At 38.7% G+C, this 23,423-nt stretch overlaps 1 protein-coding gene across 1 annotated transcript in view; it reads right to left on the bottom strand.

Annotated features, from left to right (window-relative positions):
• Positions 1–1,978: 1,978 nt before the first annotated feature.
• The window catches only part of LOC126985535 (zwei Ig domain protein zig-8-like), a 97,908-nt gene continuing 76,463 nt past the window's right edge, over positions 1,979–23,423 (bottom strand). The window contains exons 5-7 of the mRNA XM_050840581.1: positions 8,493–8,703; positions 6,827–7,138; positions 1,979–3,632 (exon numbers count right to left, since the gene is read on the bottom strand). Of these exons, the coding sequence (XP_050696538.1) occupies positions 3,220–3,632; positions 6,827–7,138; positions 8,493–8,703 (936 nt within the window). The 3' untranslated portion in view covers positions 1,979–3,219. The remainder of the gene's footprint in view (positions 3,633–6,826; positions 7,139–8,492; positions 8,704–23,423) is intronic.

Raw genomic sequence — 23,423 nt, 5'->3', positions numbered from 1 at the left:
AAGGTCACGTACGGACGACATTTGGTATCTCTTGGAATGTTAAAGACAGACGAGACGGCGTAATAGTAGAGATATGTAGGGGATGAAGGTTGCGTGCCTACTTAATCGCTTTCTTATTTTACTGATTGGAAGGAAGCTGGAATCGGAGGTAAAAGATTCAGAGGTTTAGTGTTACGTAAGGGCGACATTTAGATATTTGTGAAGGTATCTTAGGGAATAGACTTAATAGAGAATGGAGAAATGTTAAAGATAAATAAGTGAGAATTGTGAAAAGAAAGAAGGAGAGAAAGAAAGGAAAGAAAGAAAGAAAGAAAGAAGGAAGAAGGAAAAACAGGAAAAAAGAAGAAAGAAAAGGAAAGAAAGGAAGAAAGAAATGAAAGGAAAGGAAGGAAGAATGAAAGGAAGAAAGAAAGGGTTAGAATGGAGAAAAGAATGAAAGAAAGAAAGAAAGAGAGGGAGAAAGGAGGAAGAAGAAAAGAAAGGAAGAAAGGGAGAAAGAAAGGAAGGAAGAACGAAAAGAAGCAAGAAAAGGTTAGAAAGGAAAAAAGACAAAAAGAATGAAGGAAAGAAAGGAAAAGAAAGAAGAAAAAGTAGCATGTATATGTATGAATTTTAATTAAGAAAAAGGCTGATTTGATGTGGAATGAAAGGATACCATACACAAAAGGCAGACTGTATAACCATATTCCTAAAAGTCTCGGATAAGGAAACAAAAAAAAATGATGCAGAATGTGGAGATTTGTGTAAGGAAATATAATACTCGTTCCAGCTAAATTTCAAGACAGGGAGGACTACAAAAAAGCCTTATTTGATTTAGGAAGGGAAAGATACACACACATGATCCAAATTTGAGGCGAAATTTACATATTATGGAGTGTACCTTGGGGGGGGGGGCGGGGGAAGGAAAATGTGTTATGTAAATCGTAGGGACGGTGATGAGGGAACATTTGAATATCTGTCGAGACATCTTATACATACGTTCATTATTGGAGAGAAGAAAGAAAATGGGAAACGAATAATTTGGTTAGAGGCAAACTTATATAACCATATTAAAGTATCGTTACATGAGTTTGGGTTGTTTTTGAACATATGAAGAGAAATCTTTGCCAGGTATTCAGGTTTGTAGTAAAGAAATAATCATAAATAGAAGTAACAGAGTATGAATAAAAAGGAATAAAAATAAGTAAAAATAACTGAATAAAGGGCATGAATACACGTGTAGAGTCAGTTTAAGGCGTCGTTTTACATTCGATGAAGAAGAAAAAGGAAGAAAAGAGAAATATAGAACAGAAAGAGAGAGACAAAATTGAAAGAGAGGAGAGATCTTATGTATAAAATGAAGAATGATATAAAAAAAAGAGATTTAAAATGGAAAGAGAGGAGAGATATAAAATGAAAAAAAGAGAGAGGTTTTAAATGGAAAGAGAGAAGAGCTATAAAATGGAAAAAGGAAAGAGATTTAAAATGGAAAAAAGAGGAGAGATGTAAAATATATAATGAAGAGTGATTTAAAATTGGAAAAAGAGGGAAGATGAAAAAGGTAAATAGAGAAGTGTAAAATCTGAAATGAAGAGTTATGTAAAATGGAAAAAAAAGGAGAGATGAAAAATGTAAAAAGAGGAGAGTTGTAAAATATGAAATGAAGAGTTATGTAAAATGAAAAAAAAGAGGAGACATGGAAACTATAAAAAGAGGATAGATGTAAAATATAAAATGAAGAGTTATGTAAAATGGGAAAAAGAGAAAAGCTGGAAAGTGTAAAAAAGAGGAGAGCTGTAAGATGCAAAGAGAAAAGGGATATAAAATGCAGAGAGAAGAGATGTAGATTGTAAAGAGCATGGAGATGTACGTAAAATATGAAGCAATGAGAAATGGAAAAAGAGCAGAGGTAGAAAACGTAAAGAGACTGGGAGCGACATCTGTCAGTCCGGGAACATCCATCTTAGGGGGAAAAAAAACCACACCGTATTGACATTTTTCTTCATTTTCACATCTATTTACAGCGAAGTGAGTGAAGTGATGGAGGTGTCGGTGTCGGTGTGTGATGCCATCTAGCCCGATATAACATTTTTTTTATCATTGTTCTTGTGGATAATACAACTTTTTAGACGTGGATACAAAACTCTGCAAAACACTCATGTACAGGTGACGGAAAAAGTAAATATATAGAACACTTTGATATATCACTTTAGTGCGCCCGAATAGGTACGTCGCCTTGACCATTTTCTCTGGTGAAAGAAAACGGGAGGTGTGTGGAGAAAACGTGAGGTCATGATATATAAGAAACAGCGCATGACTAAGAAAGCGGTTTATGTATTTTTTTTTTTTTTTTTTGGTTGGGAGTTTTGTAAATGTTTTGGGTGGCGGGTGTCTGTAAACAACACAAACGTCACATCGCAGAAAACGGAGTCAGTGCCCCCTCTGGCTTTGAAAGGGAGACTTGTCCAAACCCTCGGGTGTTGAAGGGGAGGGATGACACTGTATCCTCACGTTAGATTTTCCCATACTGACAACACGGAGCTTCTTTATAGCCCAGCCCCGTCTGCCCCGTTTCGGTATGACAGAGAACATGGGGAAGGGGCGTGGGGCAAGTATGGGGAATGGTGGTATGCGTGTGTGTTTGTGTGTATATATCACGCACATCCCAGCCAGTTGTGTAGTTATACGTACGTCGAACACAGTATACACACGCACACATAGAAATACCCACACACGTACACACACACCCACGCACGGACACACACACACACACACGGTAATATGATATCAAAAAAGTTGTTTCACAGCGAGTCGTATTTTTCATTTGGTGCTGTCTTTTTTTTTCTTCCACTCGTTTGCTTGCTTGTTTGTTTGTTCGTGTGTGTGTGTGTGTGCCTGTATTCATATAGTTTGCGTTCCCTTTATTAGTTTTCTCTCTCGGTCTTTCGCCGCAGTCAAATTACGACGCAAAACACTCTTCCGGGAAACACATTCTTAATTAGGAAAGAAAAAGACGAAAATGTTGGTTTGGGGGACTGTGCCTTTTGCCTCCTTTTTTAGAGTCTTGGACGAGAAAGAAAAAGCGGAGGAGGGATGGAGGAGGAGGAGGCAGCAGGCAGGAACACGACGTTGACGACATGAAGGAAGAAATCTTGAAGAAGGAGACGGAGGGCGGAGGAGAGCTTGTGCCGTAAGAAAAAGACATGGGAGGAGTAGGAGGAGGCATGGGTCGGGGGCGGCTCAGCGCGGGGAGGCGGTAAGACGAGCCAGACTTGAAGGCGTGGCGGAAGGGCTGTCGATAGCACGCCCCAAGACAGCCCTGTGACAGCCGCCAGGGAGCGTTCGCCTCGTCCCCGTCAGCGAGCGACCCTTGAAGGATTCTTTGCGGGCGTACGTGAGGCTGAAGCACGAACCCACGCCTCCCACGGCCCCTCCCCCACCCGCGCCGCCCTTCCTCCTCCTTTTGTCCCCCTCATGCAGCTCCTCTTCAGCCGGTGATGCGAGGACGTGAGGAAAAAGATGAGTGTGCAGCGTCTCCCCCTGTCGACCTCTAGCGGCGAGAAGAACCAAACAGGCCACCAGTATGACCCCCCAGGCGGGCAAGGGGTCAGGTGCTCCCCCTTGACCTGTGTGCATGGCTGCGGGGTGCTCGTCTGAGGAAGAGAGAGTTAGAGAGAGTGAGTGAAAGTGAAGTACATTGCGCTCTCAGGAACATGTCAGAACACGCCAGATGTGGTTACATTTTTCCCGGTCCTGGTAGGGGAAAGGAAGGCTGCGAGGAAGGGCGTCAGGGTGTTCGTCGTGTTCTTTTTCCCTGCGGTGATTTTTTGACGTGAAGTGAGGGTGTGTGGTGTTGGTGCGTCTCTTTGGTTTTCCTTACTGATTTTTTTGCTTTGGGGTCTGGTTGTTTGTTTGTTGTTTTGGTGGTGTTCGTGGACGAGTGTTGTGGAGGGGAAGGGGTGTTGATGAGTGTGCCTGCGCATTCAGTTGTAGTCAAGGCAAGTGTCTTTGGGAGTGAGAAAGTGAAGATGTTTGCTGTGTTGAGAGAGTGAGTCAGTAAATCAATGATATATATGATACACAAGAGATATAATGCAAGTGTTAGTTACTGTAGCGAACTTATGTTAAGGGAGAGTAAGTGAGTGAATCAGTAATTGGTTAATGCACAAGAACACAAGAAAACTGCAGAAGCCAAGTTAGCCATCACATGAGAACTCCTAAACAAGCCATTCACCATACGTCTATCCTGTCCTTGAAGGAATACAACCTCTATTAAAACTCTCATTCGTGTCTGCACTATCATGACACACCAAGAAAAAACACCGGTAATACAGTTAAAGACTAAACGACGAAGCTCAAATTTCTTCAAGCAGACAAAAGAGTAAAAGAGCTTTCGAAAACAGCAACGAAGAGCCGCTCCCCAAAAGAGGTCCCGCGAGGAGTCTAACAAAAGGCAAACTCCAATTTAATTTTAGAGGTCTTGAGGTACTCCCTTTACGACGCGCCGAGAGTCACGAGAAGACGGAGAGGAGGAAGAGGAGCAGACTGTAACGTAACCTGTTCCTCCATGCTCGACTCGAACAGAAGAAATCTCGAAGAAAAGTAAAGGAAGACAAGAACACTGAATACGCAAAGAAGAAAAGTACTCTAATGTCAAAGGAGTTAAAGACTCAAGTGTGGATTTAAGTGTCTGGCTGTGTGGTTCTCTCCAAGAGCTTACAAGAGAAAAGGAAGTGGGGGTACTTGAAAACTCTTGCATTGCTTAGTTGGACATTTAGTTGGCAAAGGATAGGAAAAGAGAAATGAAAGTAAGGCAAATAGGCAAATTGTAGGATAAACTCGTACATTGCTTAGTTGGACACAAAAGACTGTCGGCATAGTGTAGGGAAAAGGAGAGGAAAGTAAGGGAAATTGGCAAAGGGTAGGATAAACTCGTGCATTGCTTAGCTGGACACAGAAGACAGTCGGCAAAGGATAGGAAAGGGAAAGGAAAGCAAGGAAAGCTGGCAAATGGTAGGATAAACTCGTGCATTGCTACAGTTGGACACAGAAGACAGTTGGCAGGGGGTAGGAAAAGGAAAATAAAGTAAAGCAAACTGGCAGAGAAGGAAAATGGAAAAGGAAAATAAAACAAACTGTCCACTTTAGACTCCCATTGATCTTAGTCGTAGAAGGAGAACCAGATAAAGAGGCTTGAGGAGAAGGTACGGGAGGAGGAGGGGGAAGAAAGGAGGCTGTGGAAGAGAGGGAGATAAGCAATTACCAGGATCCCAAAAATAGCGCTTGAGATAACAGGGAAGCAACGTAGCGGCGGACCATGAGCGTGGACTAAAGGCGTTCATTATTAAAGGAAGGAACGGAGGGAGAACGATCTCAAGCAAAGGTGCCAAAATCCACCGCGTTTGGAAGTAGGTACTGTGTGAATGCCACCTTTGGGAACGCCACGATTGGATAAAGAGAGTCACCCCACGGTCAGAGCAAAGCCAGAATCGACCCTTTTTTTTTACAGCAAAGGAGACAGCACAAGGGCACACAAAAAAGGAAACAATAAAAAAAGCCCGCTACTCGCTGCTCCTGTAAAGAATCCGAAGAGGTGGCCGAAAGAGCAGTCAGTTACGTGAGAAGAGGTGTCCTGATACCTTAGTGAGTAGTACTGTGTGAATGGAATCTTGGTTAGGTTATATTTAAATCTAGAGGCACAGAACCACAGGATATCTGGAGTAAAGGCAGATTTCACCTTCTCTAGAAATACTAAGGGCATGTAACCTCGGTAGTCTAAATTTGGAGAACAGGAACCGCACCATTTCTTAAAGAGAGAAGCGAAACTCCACCGTGTCTAGATGCAGTAAAACCAAAATCAGTCCTATGTAGAAAATGGACAATTACATCTTGGTGGATTTCAAACATATAGTGAAGCCAAAAATCCATTATAAGACTGAACTACATCTAGGCATACCATGAACAGATATCGATAGCAATGTGTTAAGAAGGGAAGGGTCACCACAGAGCACTAAAACAGCGAGCAGGCGAAGTGTACCCCGTTTAGATGCAGTATGTAGGCGTTTGTAATCGTAGGGAAAGGAATCGTAAGACTTCAAACCCGAGAGGAGAACGCAAAATATACCCTTTTCAGAGGTATTACCTATCTAGATGTACCCGATGTGGATGAACCCTTCCCTCCATTCCCACTCGACGCGGCGTATAATATTCCACGCAGCGACGGATGTGTACCCTTAACGTTAAGCTGCGCCCCTTTGTGTATGAATAAGTGGCTTACATTTTATTGTCTCGTGCGGTGAATAGGAAATGTCGGCAATGGACGTGTGATTTTTATCCCCTTTTGTTTCTCGCCGTAAAATAATAAAATATAAAATGAGAAAAATAAAAAGAGGAGTCGTGTGCGGTATTTGTTTTAATGGTTGTTTTATGCGTGTGAGACTTCAGTGTGTGTGTCATTTCTGTGTTACACCGTGAAACAAAGGGATAAAATACATGTGTCCGCTTACCTTTGAACCTGAAAACACACACACACAAACACACACACATACACATTCCCCTCCACACTAACACCCTTACACACGCAACCCCCTACACACACACCTTCTTTCCCACTTCTCCATTACACTCACATTCATCCCCTCCCCTATACATCCACCTTCCCATCTCCAACTCTTACACAAACACACAAACACACACACACATGACCACACAAACACCTCCCCCAACACACCCCTCCCACATACACCCACACTCCCACACCCACACACCCAAATCTTCCCTCGCACACAGACACCTTCCTACCCCCCACCCCTTCCTCCCACACACACAAACACACACAAACACACACCATTGAGCACGTGGAGGACTGTGGTAGCGTTGTGCAGATTGGAGGGCAAACACGTGTAGTTCCCGGCATCCGAAGGCCTGGCGTTGGAGATTGTCAGGGTGGAGGTGACACTCATCTCGCTGCCCTGACCACCACGCCGGGACACAGTGATCTTGACCCGCGGATGGTCGTACTCCAGAAGCCGATCGCCGGAGTGGTACCAGAAGATGTAGTCGGGGAGTTGCACAGTGGAGCTGACGGTGCACTCCAGTCTAGCGCTCGAACCACTCCTCACGTACTTGTCCGTTGCGCCAGATACCTCCACTTGGGGCACTGAATGGGGAGAGGAGGTAGAGGGGCTCATGAGGTGATAGGGTTGGAATGGAAGGTGAGAATGTGTGAAATATGGAAGGGTGTTTTGTTGTTTTGATTGAAGTTTACGGTTTAGCTTTCTCATTTCTCTCTCTCTCTCTCTCTCTCTCTCTCTCTCTCTCTCTCTCTCTCTCTCTCTCTCTCTCTCTCTCTCTCTCTCTCTCATTTGGGGTACTGAAAGGAGAGAGAGGATAGACAGGTCCGTGAGGAGGGTGAGGTGGGAATGTGTAGAAGTAGAAAATCACAGTAGAAAACGAGGTAGAAGAAAGGAAGTAGAAAGAAAATGGTGAAGTCAAAATGAACTAGACTGGAGTTCGAAAATCAAGTAGACAATGAAAGTAGAAAATCAAATAGAAAAAAGAAGGAAAAGAACCAGACGAGTGAATGAAAATGAAGGAGCAAATTAAAATAGAAAAGGAAGTAGAAAACATGAAGAAGCAAAAAAAAAAAAAATACATGAGGTCAGCACAAAATTGAAAATGAAGTAGATGGAAAATGTGGGTGCGTTTCTTGGGAAGTTTGTTATGAAAGGGTGAATTGAAGGGGTACTGAAGGGGTAGAGAGAAAAGGGAGATCCGTGAGGTAATGAGGGAGGTGAAAATGTGTAGGGGAGAGAAGTGTTTAGGTGCGGAGTTTAAGGGTGTTTGTACTGAAGGGGTGAATTGAAGAGTTACTGAAGGGGTTGAAAGGATAGAGAGATCTGTGAAGTGGTTGGATGGGTCTGAAAAACGAGAATGTGTAGAGAAGAGTGCTTAGGTAAGTGTTTAGGGGAGTTTGTACTGAAGGGGTGTTGAAGAGGTGTGTGTGTGAGGGTGCTTAGTTTGTGTTTGTATGTACGTGTTTGTGTAGAGGGATGGTGAAGGGTACTTGCGGGGGGGAATGAAGAGGGGGTAATTGAGAGCGTGTGTGTTGAGGAGTTTGTGTTTCTGTGTGTGTTTCAATTTAGGCTCATTGTTTGTCTCTTTCTCTCTCTTATCTACATCATTATTTACCATTTTGTTTTAGCTATCACTATCTACTTATGCGATTTATATCTTTTTGTCTCACCTACCTACGTCTCTACCTATGTTTTTTTTACCTTTCTTTATTCTCTCCTACCTTTTACGTCAATCTACCTGTGTGTTTTCCCTTTCCTTTTTCTCTCTGACACTTTCCTACCTCACAATCTACCTGTATTTTTTATCTTTCCTTTTTGTCTCTCACACCTCTTACCTCCTACCTCCTAACTATCTACATTTTTGGTTTCATCTTTCTTTCCTTCCCTCTCATACCTACCTGAATATCTACCTGTGTGTTTTCTTTCTCTCTCACTTACCTATGACGTTGAGGTGTACAAACATAGACATCTTGGGCTCGGTGGAGATCTGACACTCGTAGGTCCCGGCATCCCTCTCCTGCACGTACTTGATCACCAACGTCCAGGTGTCCGACTCAGGTGTGAAGTGCACAGTGAGTCGCTCGTCCCGCACAAAGGTGTACTGGTCCACCGTGAGGATATCCGCGTCTCGCTTCCTCACCCACGACACCTGGATACGGAAATTGAGAGTGAAGTGGAAGATCAAGAAGACGGGAAAGTGAAAATGAAAGTAGGGGAGATTGAACACAGATTGAACGGTAGATTGGACATGAAGTAGAAGATATTGAACGGGAGATTGAACATGAAGTAGAAGAGATTGAACGGGACATTGAACATGAAGCAGAAAATGAAGTAGAAGAGATTGAATGGGAGATTGAACATGAAGTAGAAAACATAAGTGGAAAATGAAGTAGAAAACGAAATAAAGTAGACGTAAAACTGAATGATGAAGAAGAAAATCAGAGTAGAAAATGAGGTAGAAAAAAGATAGAAATGGTTGAACATGAAGTAGAAAAAAATTTGAAAAATGAGGTAGAAAACGAAATGAAGTAGATGTGAAATTGAAAAATGAAGTAGAAAATCAAAGTATAAATTGAGGTTAGAAAAAAGGAAGTAGAAAGAAAATGGTGAAGAAAAAATTAACAAGACTGGAGTTTGAAAATTAAGTAGAAAAATGAAAGTAGAAAATCAAATAGAAAAAGGAAAAGAACCAGACGAGTGAATGAAAATGAAGGAAAAAATATTGTAGAAAATTAAGTAGAAAACATGAAGAAGCAAAAAAAAAAAAACATGAGGTAAAAACGAAATTGAAAGTGAAGTAGATGAGAAATTTAGATGAAACAGAAGCAGACTTAATAATTTAGACATGGCAGAGGATGGCAAATTTACCGATGAAGGGAAAATGAGGGAAAACATTGATATGGGTGAGGGGAGGATGGTGAGGTTACTAATAGAGGAAACGGGAAACGGAGCGGAGGTAATGATATGAGTAGTTAAGGAATCTTGAGTTCACTGATAAAGGGAAGGGAAATGAAGGGAGTTAATGATATGGATAGGTGAAGGGCGTCAAATTTACCTCCTCCTTCTCCTCCTCTTCCTCCTCCTCCTCCTTTCTCCCTCCCACTCACTTCTCCTCCTCCTTAAAACTTGAGTGGTAAAGTAAACACAGTCGTTATTGATGCTGTTGTCTCGTCTACCTGTTGAGAGTTACCTGAAGGAGGAGAATTAAGGAAAAAAAATAGGTTTAAAGTTCTTATTACCCCGTCTTCCTCCTCCTCTTCCTCCTCCCGTTCTTTCTCTTCCTGTTTCTTCTACCTCTTTTTCCCTCTCATCCTCTTCGTCTTCCTCCTCCTCAGTGATACCTTAGAGGGCAGTAGAGGGGAAAAAGAGGGGAGCGTGCTTTTGTGTCAGCGGACTCTTGAGACGCAGAAAGAGAGAGAAGCTTTGAGGGAAAAGGAGAGGCAAGGGAAAAGGAGAGGGGAACTGAAGAAAAAATGGTGTGGGGTTAAGCTAAAAGAAAACGGGGGAATGTTGGACAAAGGAAAATGGGAGGAGAGAGAGAGAGAGAGAGAGAGAGAGAGAGAGAGAGAGAGAGAGAGAGAGAGAGAGAGAGAGAGAGAGAGAGAGAGAGAGAGAGAGAGATGAACATATTGAACAACGCCAAAGGAAGGAAAAATGGAGAAAATAAATAGAAAAATGTAGGTGTATTAAGTTAAAAGAAAACTGGGGAATACTGGACAAGGGAAAATGGGACGAAATAGAGAGATGAAAAGATTCCACAACATCAGAAAGAAAGGAAGGGAAAGAAGAAAATAAATAGATGAAAGTATAAAATGAAAACAAAGTGACAAGAAGAGAAAAGAAAGACGAGGAATTTAATAAAAGCGAAGAAATTTTAGACAATGGAGAAGGAAGAAAAATTACAGATGAAAAGATTGAACAGCGTCATAGAAGGGAAGGAAAAGAAGGATAAAATAATCAGATGAAAGAATAGAATAGAGGCAAAGTGACAAGAAGAGAAAAGAAAGACGAGGAATTTAATAAAAGCGAAGGAATTTTAGACAATGGAGAAGGAAGAAAAATTAAAGCTGATAAAATTGAACATGAGAGAGAGGAAAGAAAAGAAAGAGATTATAAACAGATGAAAGAATGGAATGGAAACAACGAGAAGAGGAAGTGACTAGTTTGCTTTTCTTATTTATGAAACGGAGGAGAAAAGGAAGACAAGGAAGTTAATACAAGAGGGAGGAAGGACATTAGCCGAAGAAGGGAGGATACGAAGAAGATAGGAAGGAAAAAAATGCGGTTTGATATTTCTTCTTTCCTCTTACCTAAAAAAAAAGAAGGAAAAAAGGAAAAGACAGGAAGGACAGAAATGAAGAGGAAAGAAATCAAGAAAAAAGAGATGAAAAAGAGATGAAAATGAAAGGAAACAAGAAAAAGAGGAAAGAAAGAAATTAAAGAAAAGAAAACAAGAAAAAAGAGAGGGAAAAAGAAATGAAGAGGAAAAGGAAACTAGAAAAAGAGGAAAGAAGGAAATGAAAAGGAAAGAAAAAAAGGATAAAAAAGAAGTAAAGAAATAAATGATAAGGAAAAACAAGATAAAGAAGAAGTAAAGAAAGAAATGAAAAGGAAAAACAAGATAAAGAAGAAGTAAAGAAAGAAATGAAAAGGAAAAACAAGATAAAGAAGAAGTAAAGAAAGAAATGAAAAGGAAAAACAAGATAAAGAAGAAGTAAAGAAAGAAATGAAAAGGAAAAACAAGATAAAGAAGAAGTAAAGAAAGAAATGAAAAGGAAAAAAACAAGATAAAGAAGAAATAAAGAAAAAAATGATAAGGAAAAACAAGATAAAGAAGAAGTAAAGAAAGAAATGAAAAAGAAGATAAAGAAGGCAAAGTGGTCAAGAAAGAGATGAAAAGGAAGAAAAAAAAATGGGAAAAGAAACAGTGATGAAGACCGACTGACCAGAAGGAAAAAAGGGAAAAAAATGAACCATGACGATTTTTTTCCCTTTTCTTCCCTGACTCAAGACACCAAAAAGAAAAAGGAAGGGAAGGAGGCGGAGTGAAAGGCGACGAGGAATTAACAAAGGAAGAGAAATAGACGTTATACTTTACGTCAAAGGAATCCGAAAGGCGAGTGTTCTTTTCTTTCTTTTTTTTCTTTCTTTATTTTTTGTCGCTTTGTGGAATCAGAAACGCTATTTTTTTTCTTTTTCCTTACATCATTTTTTTCTCTTTCTTTTCTTGTGGTTTAAATATTCCTGTAATTTCTCTTTTTTTCTCTTCTTTTGGGTCTCATTTTCCAAGATTACACCAGAATTTTATCACATCCTCTCGTCACGACTATTAAAATACCATTGCTCTCTCTCTCTCTCTCTCTCTCCTCACTTTCCCTTATCTTCCTTTCCCATTCCGCTCCGTTATTTACTTCCTCTTTCCTCCCTCTTATCCACCTTACACACACACACACACACAGAGACACACACACAGAGACACACACACAGAGACACACACACACACACACACGGAAGAGATCAAAAGCTCATACACCTGTCGCCCGGGAATCAGGTGTGTTGTACAAGTGTGTGGTCCGCAGGTAAACAGAATACGTGATCAGCGCCGCTCCCCCCTCGATGTGTTAACCAGGTGAAAAATAAACGTTCAAACCGGACACTACGAGAGGACTGAAAACCTTGTAACTGTGGACATAAGCGCAGTGGGAATACCAGGAAGCGTTTGAGTCTGCAAGAAGTACCCCAACGATTTTCAAATGAATATAGAAGCACAGCATGAGAATTTTATACGACGAGAAAACTGGAAAACCTTGAACTGTTAACCTTTGCGCAGTGGGAATACCAGGAAGCGTTTGACTCTGTAAGAAGTACACTTAAGAGTTTCAAATTAATACAGAAGCACAGCAAGAAAAGTTTATACGCCGAGAAAACTGGAAAACCTTGAACTATTGACCTTATCGCAGTGGAAATACCTGGAAACGTTTCAGTTACGACCCTGAAACGTCTAACCTGCAAACCCAACACAAAGAAATGCTCCCAAAACGTTGAAATGGAGATAGAAGCACAGTAAAAAGTACCCCAAAAAGTTTAGAGTGAGAACCTGAGCATCGCAAAATTACCATTTAAACGTCTGAACTGTAAACTGTAAAAGCAAAACACTCCCAAAACGTTTCTGATGAAGATGCAAGATTAGTAAAGATACCCAGAAACGTTACACTACAAACCTAAACAGCCAAACGTATCCTAAAACGCTTGAAATAACTCCACCTTCGTAAAAGTGTCACAAAACATCTTATTTGCAAACCAACGCATCAAAACGTACCCCATAGCGATTATATTAACTACAGCTTAGTAAAATCCCCCGAAAACGTTGAACAGAACAGCTCGACACAGCGGAAATGTTCTAAAACGCATACCTTTCAACAAAACGTTCCCGTACACGCTTAGTCTACGAACGTTCCGATGAAGAGCCTTGGTAATGTCTATTTTAATGATGTTTTAATGGAAGTGATAGCTGTGTATAGTTAATGGTGTATAGGGGTCCGCTTTTTTTTTTGGTAATTCATGTTTTCAGTAGATAACGTCAGCTGATTATTTTTAGTACCTTATCGAAATGAGAATGTTATAAATGTGTCTGGAAATTTGATTAGTGTCAATATTTGTTTTATTTTCTGTTCGTGTACTTACCAAATGACGTGTTCTTATTTTTAGTGTTGGTTATATTTAAGTTTCTCGTTAAATAATACGCATAATAATCTAGCAATGTTCGTGATTCCGTAATGAGAATTCCATCGCTGCCAACTATTCTTTTTTTTATCTTTTATATTTACTGTGATCATGCTGGCAATACTTATGATATTGGTTTTCTTTTTAACTTTTATTTATTTATTTACTTATTTATTCATTTATTATATGCTGGTACGAGGAAATCCATGAATTAAACACACACACACACACACACACACACACACACACACACACACACACACACACACACACACACACACACACACACACACACACACACAGATTAGTATGACAAACAATAAATTCCAACGTCCAGACACATTACTTTCTAGTCTGATGTGCGAGTAATTGCCGTGGAGGAGGAGGAGGAGGAGGAGGAGGAGGAGGAGGAGGAGGGAGGAGGAGACGTCTGGAGTTAGATAATGAACCTTGGTGATGGAATAAGAGAGAGAGAGAGAGAGAGAGAGAGAGAGAGAGAGAGAGAGAGAGAGAGAGAGAGAGAGAGAGAGAGAGAGAGTTAATGAGGCTTACATTCTGTCGTACCACATATCTCCTGGTCCGCCTTGTGCTCATGAGATAGAGTAGTCCCCCTCCCCCTCTTTTCTCTCCCCCTCTCTCTCTCTCCCTCTCCCTTTCTTCCTCTCTCCCTCCCCCTGTCCATCCTACCCTCTTTCCCAATTCGTCTGCCTCCCTTTTTCCATGTCCCTCCTCCTCCTCCTCCTCTTCCTCCTCCTCCTCCATCTCTTAGTCATCCTGTCTGATTTTTATTTTCTCTCCCTCCTCCACTCTCCGTCTTCTCTCCCTCTCTCCGATTCTCTCTCTCCTTCTCTTCATTTCTCCTCTCTCTTGTATGATGTCTCTGATTGTGTCTCTTTTATTTCTTTTCTCTATTTCTTTTCACAAGCATATAAAGTCTCTCCTTCATTAATGTTTTCCTGTGATTTCTTTTCTGTCGAGTTATTTTCCTTTTATTTTTTCATGTATATTTATTTGTTTACGTTAATGATTTCCAGTATTATTTTTTTACCTTCATTCTTTGCTCTATTTAATTTTCACGTTGATTTCTCACCTTCATAGACGTTTTTTTATGTAACTTTTTCTATATAAACTGTTTTTTACGTTGAACTTTTATTTTTTCATCCATATTTATTTTTTACGTTAATTATTTCCAGTATTATTTTTTTTTCATTCTTTCCTGTATTTAATTTTCACTTTGATTTCTCACCTTCATCGACGTTTTTTATGTAACCATTTTTCTATATAGACTTTTATTACGTTGAACTTTTACTGTATATATTAATTTCTACGTTGAAATTTTTCTGTTTAGATTTTGTGTTACGTTTTCACACTACATATTGGTTCGCTTCTCCGCTTGTGTGCCTTCGTTGCCTCGCGTTACATCGTTGACGTGGCCTCCAGGGTGCTTACGATTCCAGTTGCTTGTCGAGTTGGAATTTGTCGGAATTTGCGTCGCTTCTGTTAGGTCTGCTCCGCTATCCAAAGCTTAGTGTCCGCCCTGACTGTCACTTTGTTTTTTTTCTTTTCTCTAAATTTCCTGCTCAAGTGTTGGTTTGTATCTATATAGTTAGTAACTCGGTTTGTCAAATAGTTAGTCAGTTAGTTAGTTATTTTATTAGTTAGTTAATTAGTTTTTCTTTAGTTAGTAGGTCAGTCAGTTTCCATTCCCTAACTCTTTTTCTCTAATTTCCTATTCTACTGTGATTCTATTTATATATACAAGTAGACACTCAGTTAGTCAATCAGTTAATTAGTCCATTATGTTGTTGATTAGCTCATTTTTCAGTTAGTCAGTTTCCATTCCCTCACTTTTTCTCTAATTTCCTCTTCTACTGTCTTTATTTATCTATATATTAGTAGTTATTCAGTAAGTCAATTAGTCAGTCAATCAGTTAGTTAGTCTATTTGGTTGTTGATTAGTTAGTTTTTCAATTAGTCAGTTTTTATTCCCTAGCTCTATTTCTCTAATTTCCTCTTCTATTGTCTTTATTTATATATCTCAGTAGTTATTTAGTAAGTCAATTAGTCAGTCAATCAGTTAGTTAGTCTATTTAGTTGTTAATTAGTTAGTTTTTCAATTAGTCATTTTCTATTCCCTGACTCTATTTCTCTAATTTCCTCTTCTACTGTCTTTATTTATATATCTCAGTAGTTATTCAGTAAATCAATTAGTTAGTCAATCAGTTATTTAGTCTATTTGGTTGTTGATTAGTTAGTTTTTCAGTTAGTTTTCATTCTCTAGTCATTTTGCGTTCCCTGAATTCTAAATTATAAGGAAGACGTGGTTATATTTCCTCTGCATGTCGTCTTTTTTGCGTATTCTAAATGTTCCCTCAAATGCCTCCCCGTCGCATCCCTTCCTTCATCGTCCCTCGGCACCTTTTCGCGATGTCACGTTCCCCGGCGCTGCGTTTTTCCCTCTACCCGCAGCGTTTTAATTAATTAGCAGGTGTGTTTTTATCGCTCGCCAGGTGTTGCATTGGCGCGCCCGTGACAGGTAATGACGCTTAATGTTGCGCAGGGTAGGTGAGCAACGTAATGGGAGGGAGGAGAAGGGGGGAGGGGGGAACGATTGCCTCACCTGCCATCACCTCCCCCACACCTGTCAACTCACCGCCGCAGGTAAAAGAAAAACTAATTAAGGCTTTTATAACAGTAAGGGAGATGAAGCAAGAGACGAGCATGTATCAGTGCCCGCAAAAATAGCTTCTGTGGGAAATATTTTAAGCAACAAAAAGGAAAGGTTAAATATTCTATAAAATGCTTCAGTACAAAATAGTTGAAAAAGAAAAAGATAATTACAAAGGTTATAATGTTTTTTTGTACTCAATGTAGTAATGAAATCCTAAATATTCGAAAGAGTAATATTTTAAGAAACAAAAAGGAAAGGTTAAATATTCTATAAAATGCTTCACTACAAAATAGTTAAAAAAGAAAAAAAATATATAATTACAAAGGTTATAATGTTTCTTTGTATTCAATGTAGTAATGGAATCATAAATATTCGGAAGCATAATAGTTTAAGCAACAGAAATAAAAGGTTATAAAAAAAAATGATAATGCTTCAGTAGGAAACATTTTAATAACGAAAAGAAATAATTAAAGAAAATAATGCACTGAAAGGTTATCATGTAATTATGTACCCAGTGTAGTAATGAAATCATAAATATTCGAAAGAGTAATATGCTAAGCAACAAAAAGGAAAGGTTAAATAATCTGTAAAATTCTTCAGTACAAAATAGTTAAAAAAGAAAGAGATAATTACAAAGGTTATCCTTTTTTTTTTGTGTGTGTGTACCCAATGTAGTAATGAAATCATAAATATTCGAAAGAATAATATGCTAAGCAACAAAAAGAAAAGGTTAAATAATCTGTAAAATTCTTCAGTTAAAAAAGTTAGTTAAAAAAGAAAGAGATAATTACAAAGGTTATCCTTTTTTTTGTGTGTGTGTACCCAATGTAGTAATGAAATCCTAAATATTCGAAAGCGTAATATTTTGAGCATCGAAAATGAAAAGATTAGAAAAAAATGTAAAAAAAATACTCGAATTCAAAATATATTCAGAACCAAAAAAATAAATATAAAAAAAGGATGTAGGGAAAGGTTATAATGTTGTTAGTGTTCATTGTAAAGAAATCTAAATATTCAGAGCGGAACAAAATATCCTAAGTACTCTAAAAAAAATATCCTCGTGTAAATATTGCCAGAAAACTAAAAAAGAGGAATACAAAAGGATATTCAGGTCCAAAAAAATTCAGTAAAGCCACGCACACTATTCCTCTTCTCCCTCAAGCTGAAACATAAGGAACAAAATATGCTAAGGACTCTAAAAAAAATTATCCTCGTGTAAATATTGCCAGAAAACTAAAAAAAGAAGAATGCAAGGATGCTCAGGTTAAAAAAATGCAGTTCAGCCACGCACAATATTCTTCTTTTCCCTCAAGCTGAAACATAAGTGCGCGAAATTAACATAAATAAAAAAAACAAGACAGGCGCTCGACGTGAAATGAAACTAAATGAAACTAATGAAAACAGGCTGCTGACACAAAGACGAGTTATTTAACACGTGGTCCGGGCGTAATATGAAGTCATTTTGAATCGGCAACACTCATTAGGACAGGTAAATTAAAGCGAGGGAAAGAAATCACGCGAGGGAAATTGAAAAAGCCTGAAGGTAATTTTTTTTTCCGCGAGAAGGTGGATAGTGAAAGAGAAAGCCGGGGGAGGAAAGAAGAGTGGAATTATACAAAAGAAAGGAAAAAAGATAATGAAAAATGGAAGTCTTTAGATATTTCCTACTTTCAAACAAGGAGAACGAGACAGAGAAAGATGAATAGATTCAGTTAGTTAGATAGAGGGAGGGATTGGTAGACATATAGAGAGACAGATATATGGACAGATAGATAAGTGTAAGATATATATAGATAGACAAATTGAGATAGATAGATATATATAGAGAGAAAGAGAAAGAGAAGGTGGGAGGAGAAAAGAAGAGTTGAATAATATATAAGAAAGGAATAAGATACTGAAAAATTCAAGTCTTTAGATATTTCCTACTTTAAGCAAGGAGAAAGAGACAGAGAAAGATAGATAGAGAAATAAAGATAGATAAATTCAGTTAGTCAGATAGAGGGAGGGATAGGTAGACATATAGAGAGAGACAGATATATAGACAGATAAATAAGTGTAAGATATATAGATAGACAGATTGAGATAGATACATAGAAAGACAGACGGATAGATAGATGGATGGTTAATAGATAGATTGACTGATTGATGAAAAGATAAACAGACAGACAGATAAATACATATAGATATAGGTATATGTATAGATAATTGGATAAATATGTAGATAGATAAATAGGTAGATAGCTTAACCAATGAAGAGAGAGTCACTGAATAAATAAAGAAACAAATAACATGAACAAAAAAAACACAGTAGTTCCATGTTCCCACCCAAGCCAACACAATGGAACACAACCACAATACAACGCAGGCGACTCCGCGCGCCCGCTCCAAAGTTCACCAACAATGGAATTTTTGCTGAGCGCCGGCGGACAGTCGCACAACAAAACCCTGCTGATTCAAGGGAAGGAAGTCAGCCCTGCATGCGAGATGGGAGCGGGAAACACGGAGAAGATGAAGAAAGGGAACGACAGGGATGAGGGAAGGGAGGTTGTGAGGTCTTGTAATGATGAAGAGGAGTAAGAAATGAGAGTAAAGCGATTCCAGGAAGAAGAGATCAGAGAATTTAGCAGTTAGTGGAGGTCTGTCTTGCGGGAAACACGGAGAAGGTGAAGAAAGGGAAAGACAGAGATGAGGGAAGGGAGGTTGTGAGGTCTTGTAATGATGCAGAGGAGTAAAAAATCAGAGTAAAGAGATTCCAGGAAGAAGAGATCAGAGAATTTAGCAGTTAGTGGAGATGTGTCTTGCGGGAAACACTAAGATGAAGAAAGAGAAAGACAGGCACAAGGAAAGGAGAAGTAAGGGAAGCAAGGGAAGGGAAGTAATGATGTGCATGAGTAAGAAATGGTCTAGTAAGGGAGATAGAGAGTGTTCAGTTGTCAGCGGTGGTGTGTCTTGAAAGGAACACGTGCAAGATGAAGAAAGGGAATGACAGGGAGGAGGGAAGGAGATTTTAGGGTCTAGTAATGATGTACGCAACTTAGAAATGATCGTAAACAGAATCCAGTGAGCGAGAGAAGAGGATTAAGCAAAGAGTGGTGTTGTGTCTCGTGAGGAACAGGTAGACGATGCAGTAAGGAGAAGATAGAGACCAAAGAGGGAGTTTTTGGGGTCATAATGATTTAAACAAGTAGTAAACCATTAGAAATAAGAGTAAGCAGTAGAATAAGAAGGTGAAAGAGTAGAATAAGAAGCACAGAAAGAAATATTAATAGAAAGAGTGGAATAAGGAACAAGAACTAGAAGAAAAAAAATTGGGCGATAAGGATGAGCAAAAATCGAGTCAAGAGTCAGTGATACCAATTCTCTAGTACACTTAGGAAATGAATAAAAAAATGAGCAGGAGACGCAGGATATTAAGGAAAGAAAGGAACACACAGACGGTGAAGCCAAGGAAGCCAGGACTCGGTGGATGAGATTCTTGAACCCTAGGAATGTGTAGACGTAGGAAGTATGGAGAGTGAACCACGAATATGAGATGAGAGTGTGCAGGAGAGGGCAAAGAAGTATGAAAGTGGCAGCAGAGGAAGAAGGCAAGATAGGAGAGCAAAGTAAGATTAAAGAAGAGAAAGAAAGCAACACCAGAGGAAGTAGGCAAGATAGGAGACCAGAGTAAGATTAAAGAAGAGAAAGAGAGTGACAGCAGAGGAAGTAGGCAAGATAGGAGAGCAAAGTAAGATTAAAGAAGAGAAAGAAACCAGAGTAAGAAGTAAGAAGAGTAAAGGAGTAAGAAAGGGAGATTAGAGTAAGAAGAAGCAGGAAGACTTAGACAACACAATAAGAATAAAGAAGAGTAAGAAGCAAAAAGAGTAAGAGAAGAAGAGTAAAGGATAAAGAGAGCAGAACAAGAAGCACTGAATGAGCAGAATAAGAGGAAGAATTTGCAATAAGACTTAAAAAACAGAGTAAGATGCAAGACAAGTAAGAGTAAGAGTAAGAGGGCAAAGTAAGAAGTAAGGAAAATGAGACTAAAGAGGAAAGTTGTGTAAGAAAACAGAGTAAGAAGCAGGAAAATTAAGAGGAGAAGGATAAGAGTAAGGTAAAGGAGTAAGAGAGTAAAGTAAGAAGTAAGAAAAAAGAAAACGGAGTAAGAAACAATAAGAGTATTAATGTAGAAGAAAGAAAAGAAAATGGCTTGGAAGGAAAAGAGGAACCCCCAAAAATAATGCAAACCTCATAACACACGACCTCCACAAAAAAGAAGAAACAGTTACCAGATAAACAACAAGCAAGAGAGAGAGATTTTTCACCCGTAAGCACTTGCAAGAGTCAAACAGTAACTTACTACATCTCTGGAGTGCACTTACGAAATGAAAAAAAGATGGAAAGACAGAAACAAATAGAAAAATAAAGGAGAAAAATGGAGGAGACCCGGAATGCGATGAAAATAAAAATGAGGGAAGTCCAAAGCAGTGTAGCACTTTTTTTTTAGCCTGTCAAAGTGTTCTGCATGAATAATAAGCCTTGCATTTTTGGGGGAATACTCGGAAAATAATAAAAAAAAATGGAAAGCAGTGAACTGAATTAAGCGCTATATCAAAATCGTATGTGTGAAGAAATGAGAAATTAAAAAAATATATATATGTAAATTCTAGACTCGATGAAAGCAAGTTATGAAATAGAAAAAGGTTTTGTGGTAAGGATGAAAAGAATGAAAATCTGAGTATGAAGAAACTGAACGCACACAAAAAATAATATTAATGTAGAAGAAAGAAAAGAAAAAGGCTTGGAAGGAAAAGAGGAAGCTGAAAAAATGCAGACCTCCTAACACATGACCTCCATATAAGAAATGGAAATCTGTAAACTGAATTCTACGCTATATCAAAATCGTATGTGTGAGAGAAATGAGGAATGAAAAAAAATATATAACGTAAATTCTAGACTCGATGAAAGCAAGTTATAATATAGAAAAAGGTTTTCTTGTCAGGATGAAAAGAATGAAAATCTGATTATGAAGAAACTGAACACACATAAAAATAATATTAATGTAGAAGAAAGAAAAGAAAAAGGCTTGAAATGAAAAGAGGAACCAGAAAAAATATGCAACCCTCCTAACACACGACCTCCATATAAGAAAGAAACAACAGTTACCAGATAAACAAAATTACCTTTCAAAACAAAGAGTTCATACCAAATCCCGCAATGAATGCATCAAAAAAGAAAATGCAAACTCCAACACATGAGCTTCGCAAGAAAAAAAAAATGTAACCAGATAAAAAGATAATCCTTCTCAGATATAAATGTAAAAAGAAATGTGTAAAAATAGATCAGAAATGTATAAAAGGAGAAAAATGTAAACTCTTAACACGAACTTTGCACATGAAAAAAATATATATAACCAGATAAAAAAATAATCCTTCTAATGTATAAATGTATAAATAAAATCATGAAGAAGCTGTACAAAAGAAGAAAGGAAGTGCAAACCTCTAACACGTAAACTTCACATAAGAAAAACAAATTGTAACCAGATATAAAAGAAACAATCCTTCTAAAGTGTGTATACAAAAGAAAACAATCAAAACAAGCGTACAAAAGAAGAAAACCGCAACAATACCTCCAACAACAACAACAACAACACACCCACACCGACATTAAGCTCCCACGAAAAGCCCAACATCCGCAAAATGAACAAAAAACCCGCCGCTGGAGAAAGGCTGTGTTATGAGGCAAGTCTGAGGACGCCGCGCGATAGGAGCGACGCGCCGGCCAATCTGCATAACCAAGTGCTTGCCGCCGCAGTGATAAGATTAGACGCTGGAGAGACGCGGCGCTCGAGTACTCCGCCGGGACGCGAGCCTGAGGGGAAGTGATGGAAGGGAAGTGGCATTGAGGAAAGAAATGAAAGGTTGCAGAGAGGTGGTGTTGGTGTTATGGTTCTTAGAGGAATAAGGGACAGATAGGAAGAAAATGAAAAAAATAGAACTGCAAGAAAAGGTTGTTTGAGGCTGAAAGGGAAGGGTGATGGAAGGGAAGTGCATTGAGGAAAGAAATGAAAGGCTGCAGAGAGGTAGTGTTCATATTACGTTTCTAAGAGGAATAACGTGAAGAAAGAAAGACAGAGATATGATAGAGGAGATAATGTGGAGGCTGAAAAGAAGCAGGGAAGTGATATTAAGGAAAGGGATCAAAGGTTGCAGAGAGGTGATGTTGGTATTACGGTTCTAAGAGGAATAACGTATAGAAAGAAAGACAGAGATATGATTGAGGAGATAATGTGGAGGCTGAAAAGAAGGAGGGAAGTGATATTAAGGAAAGGGATGAAAGGTTGCAGAGAGGGGGTGTTGATATTACGTTTCTAAGAGGAATAACTTAAAGAAAGAAAGACAGAGAAATGATAGAAGAGAGTTTTTTGAGACTGAAAAGAAGGATAATAGAAGGGAAGTGCTGTTAAGGAAAAAATGAAAAGTTGCAGAGAGGTGGTGTTGGTATTATGGGTCTAAGAGGAATAACGTAAAGAAAGAAAGACAGAGAAATGAAAGAAGAGAGTTTTTTGAGACTGAAAAGAAGGATAATAGAAGGGAAGTGCTGTTAAGGAAAGAAATGAAAGGTTGCAGAGAGGTGGTGTTGCCATTACGGTTCTTAGAGGAATAACGTAAAGAAAGAAAGACAGAGAAATTATAGAAGAGAGTTTAAGTTGAAAAGAAGGATAGGAAGTTGCGGAGAGAAAAAGAAAGAAAAATGAGAAACCAAAAGAGAAATGTGAATATGTGACCGAAAAATGTTGTGAGGATATAAAAGAAAAAATAATGTAAGGAAAATGGAACTGAGAAAAGAAATTAAAGTTTGCCTAGTTAGTGTTGGTAATATAGCACAAAGAAAAAAATGAGAAACAAAAAGAAAGTGTGAAAATATGACAGGCAGAAAAAAAGATAATAGGATTTCTGAAAGCTGAAAAAAAGTTGATGGAAAGAAAGAAAAAACAACCGAGAAAAGAAAGGAAAAGTTGCAAAAAGTAGCATTGGCATTACAACCCAAAGAAGACCAACGAACAAAAAAGAAAATTTAAAAATATGACAACTGGAAGGAAGAGAGAAAAGGCTTTGTGGACGCTGAAAAAGCAGGCTGATGAAAAGGAAATGCTACCTGGAAAAGAAATAAAAGAAAGCTTAACCAGTTTTGGAAATACTACTTGGAATTACGAGCCACGGAATACGACGTAAGCTGGGATTATGAAAAATGTTGGAATCGCGGAATATGACAAGAGAAGAAATGAAAGGAAGGGTGGCGAGGAGACTAAGTAGAAGGGAGAGGGGAAGAAAATTTTGCAAAGAGGAAGGGAAAAGCAGCAAAGAGTGTATGCATTAGACCCTCAAGAAGATAAGTGAAAGAACCTGGAAGAAAAAAGAAGACAAGAAAGAAAATTACGTTGACATGCAAAAAATGAAAAAAAAGAGAAATGGAGACGAAAATGAATGCTTTGG

This window comes from Eriocheir sinensis, chromosome 59 (assembly GCF_024679095.1).
Source record: "Eriocheir sinensis breed Jianghai 21 chromosome 59, ASM2467909v1, whole genome shotgun sequence".
NCBI lineage: Eukaryota > Metazoa > Arthropoda > Malacostraca > Decapoda > Varunidae > Eriocheir > Eriocheir sinensis.
The sequence above is the reverse complement of the archived record's forward strand: the minus strand, read 5'-3'. Positions and strand labels throughout refer to the sequence as shown.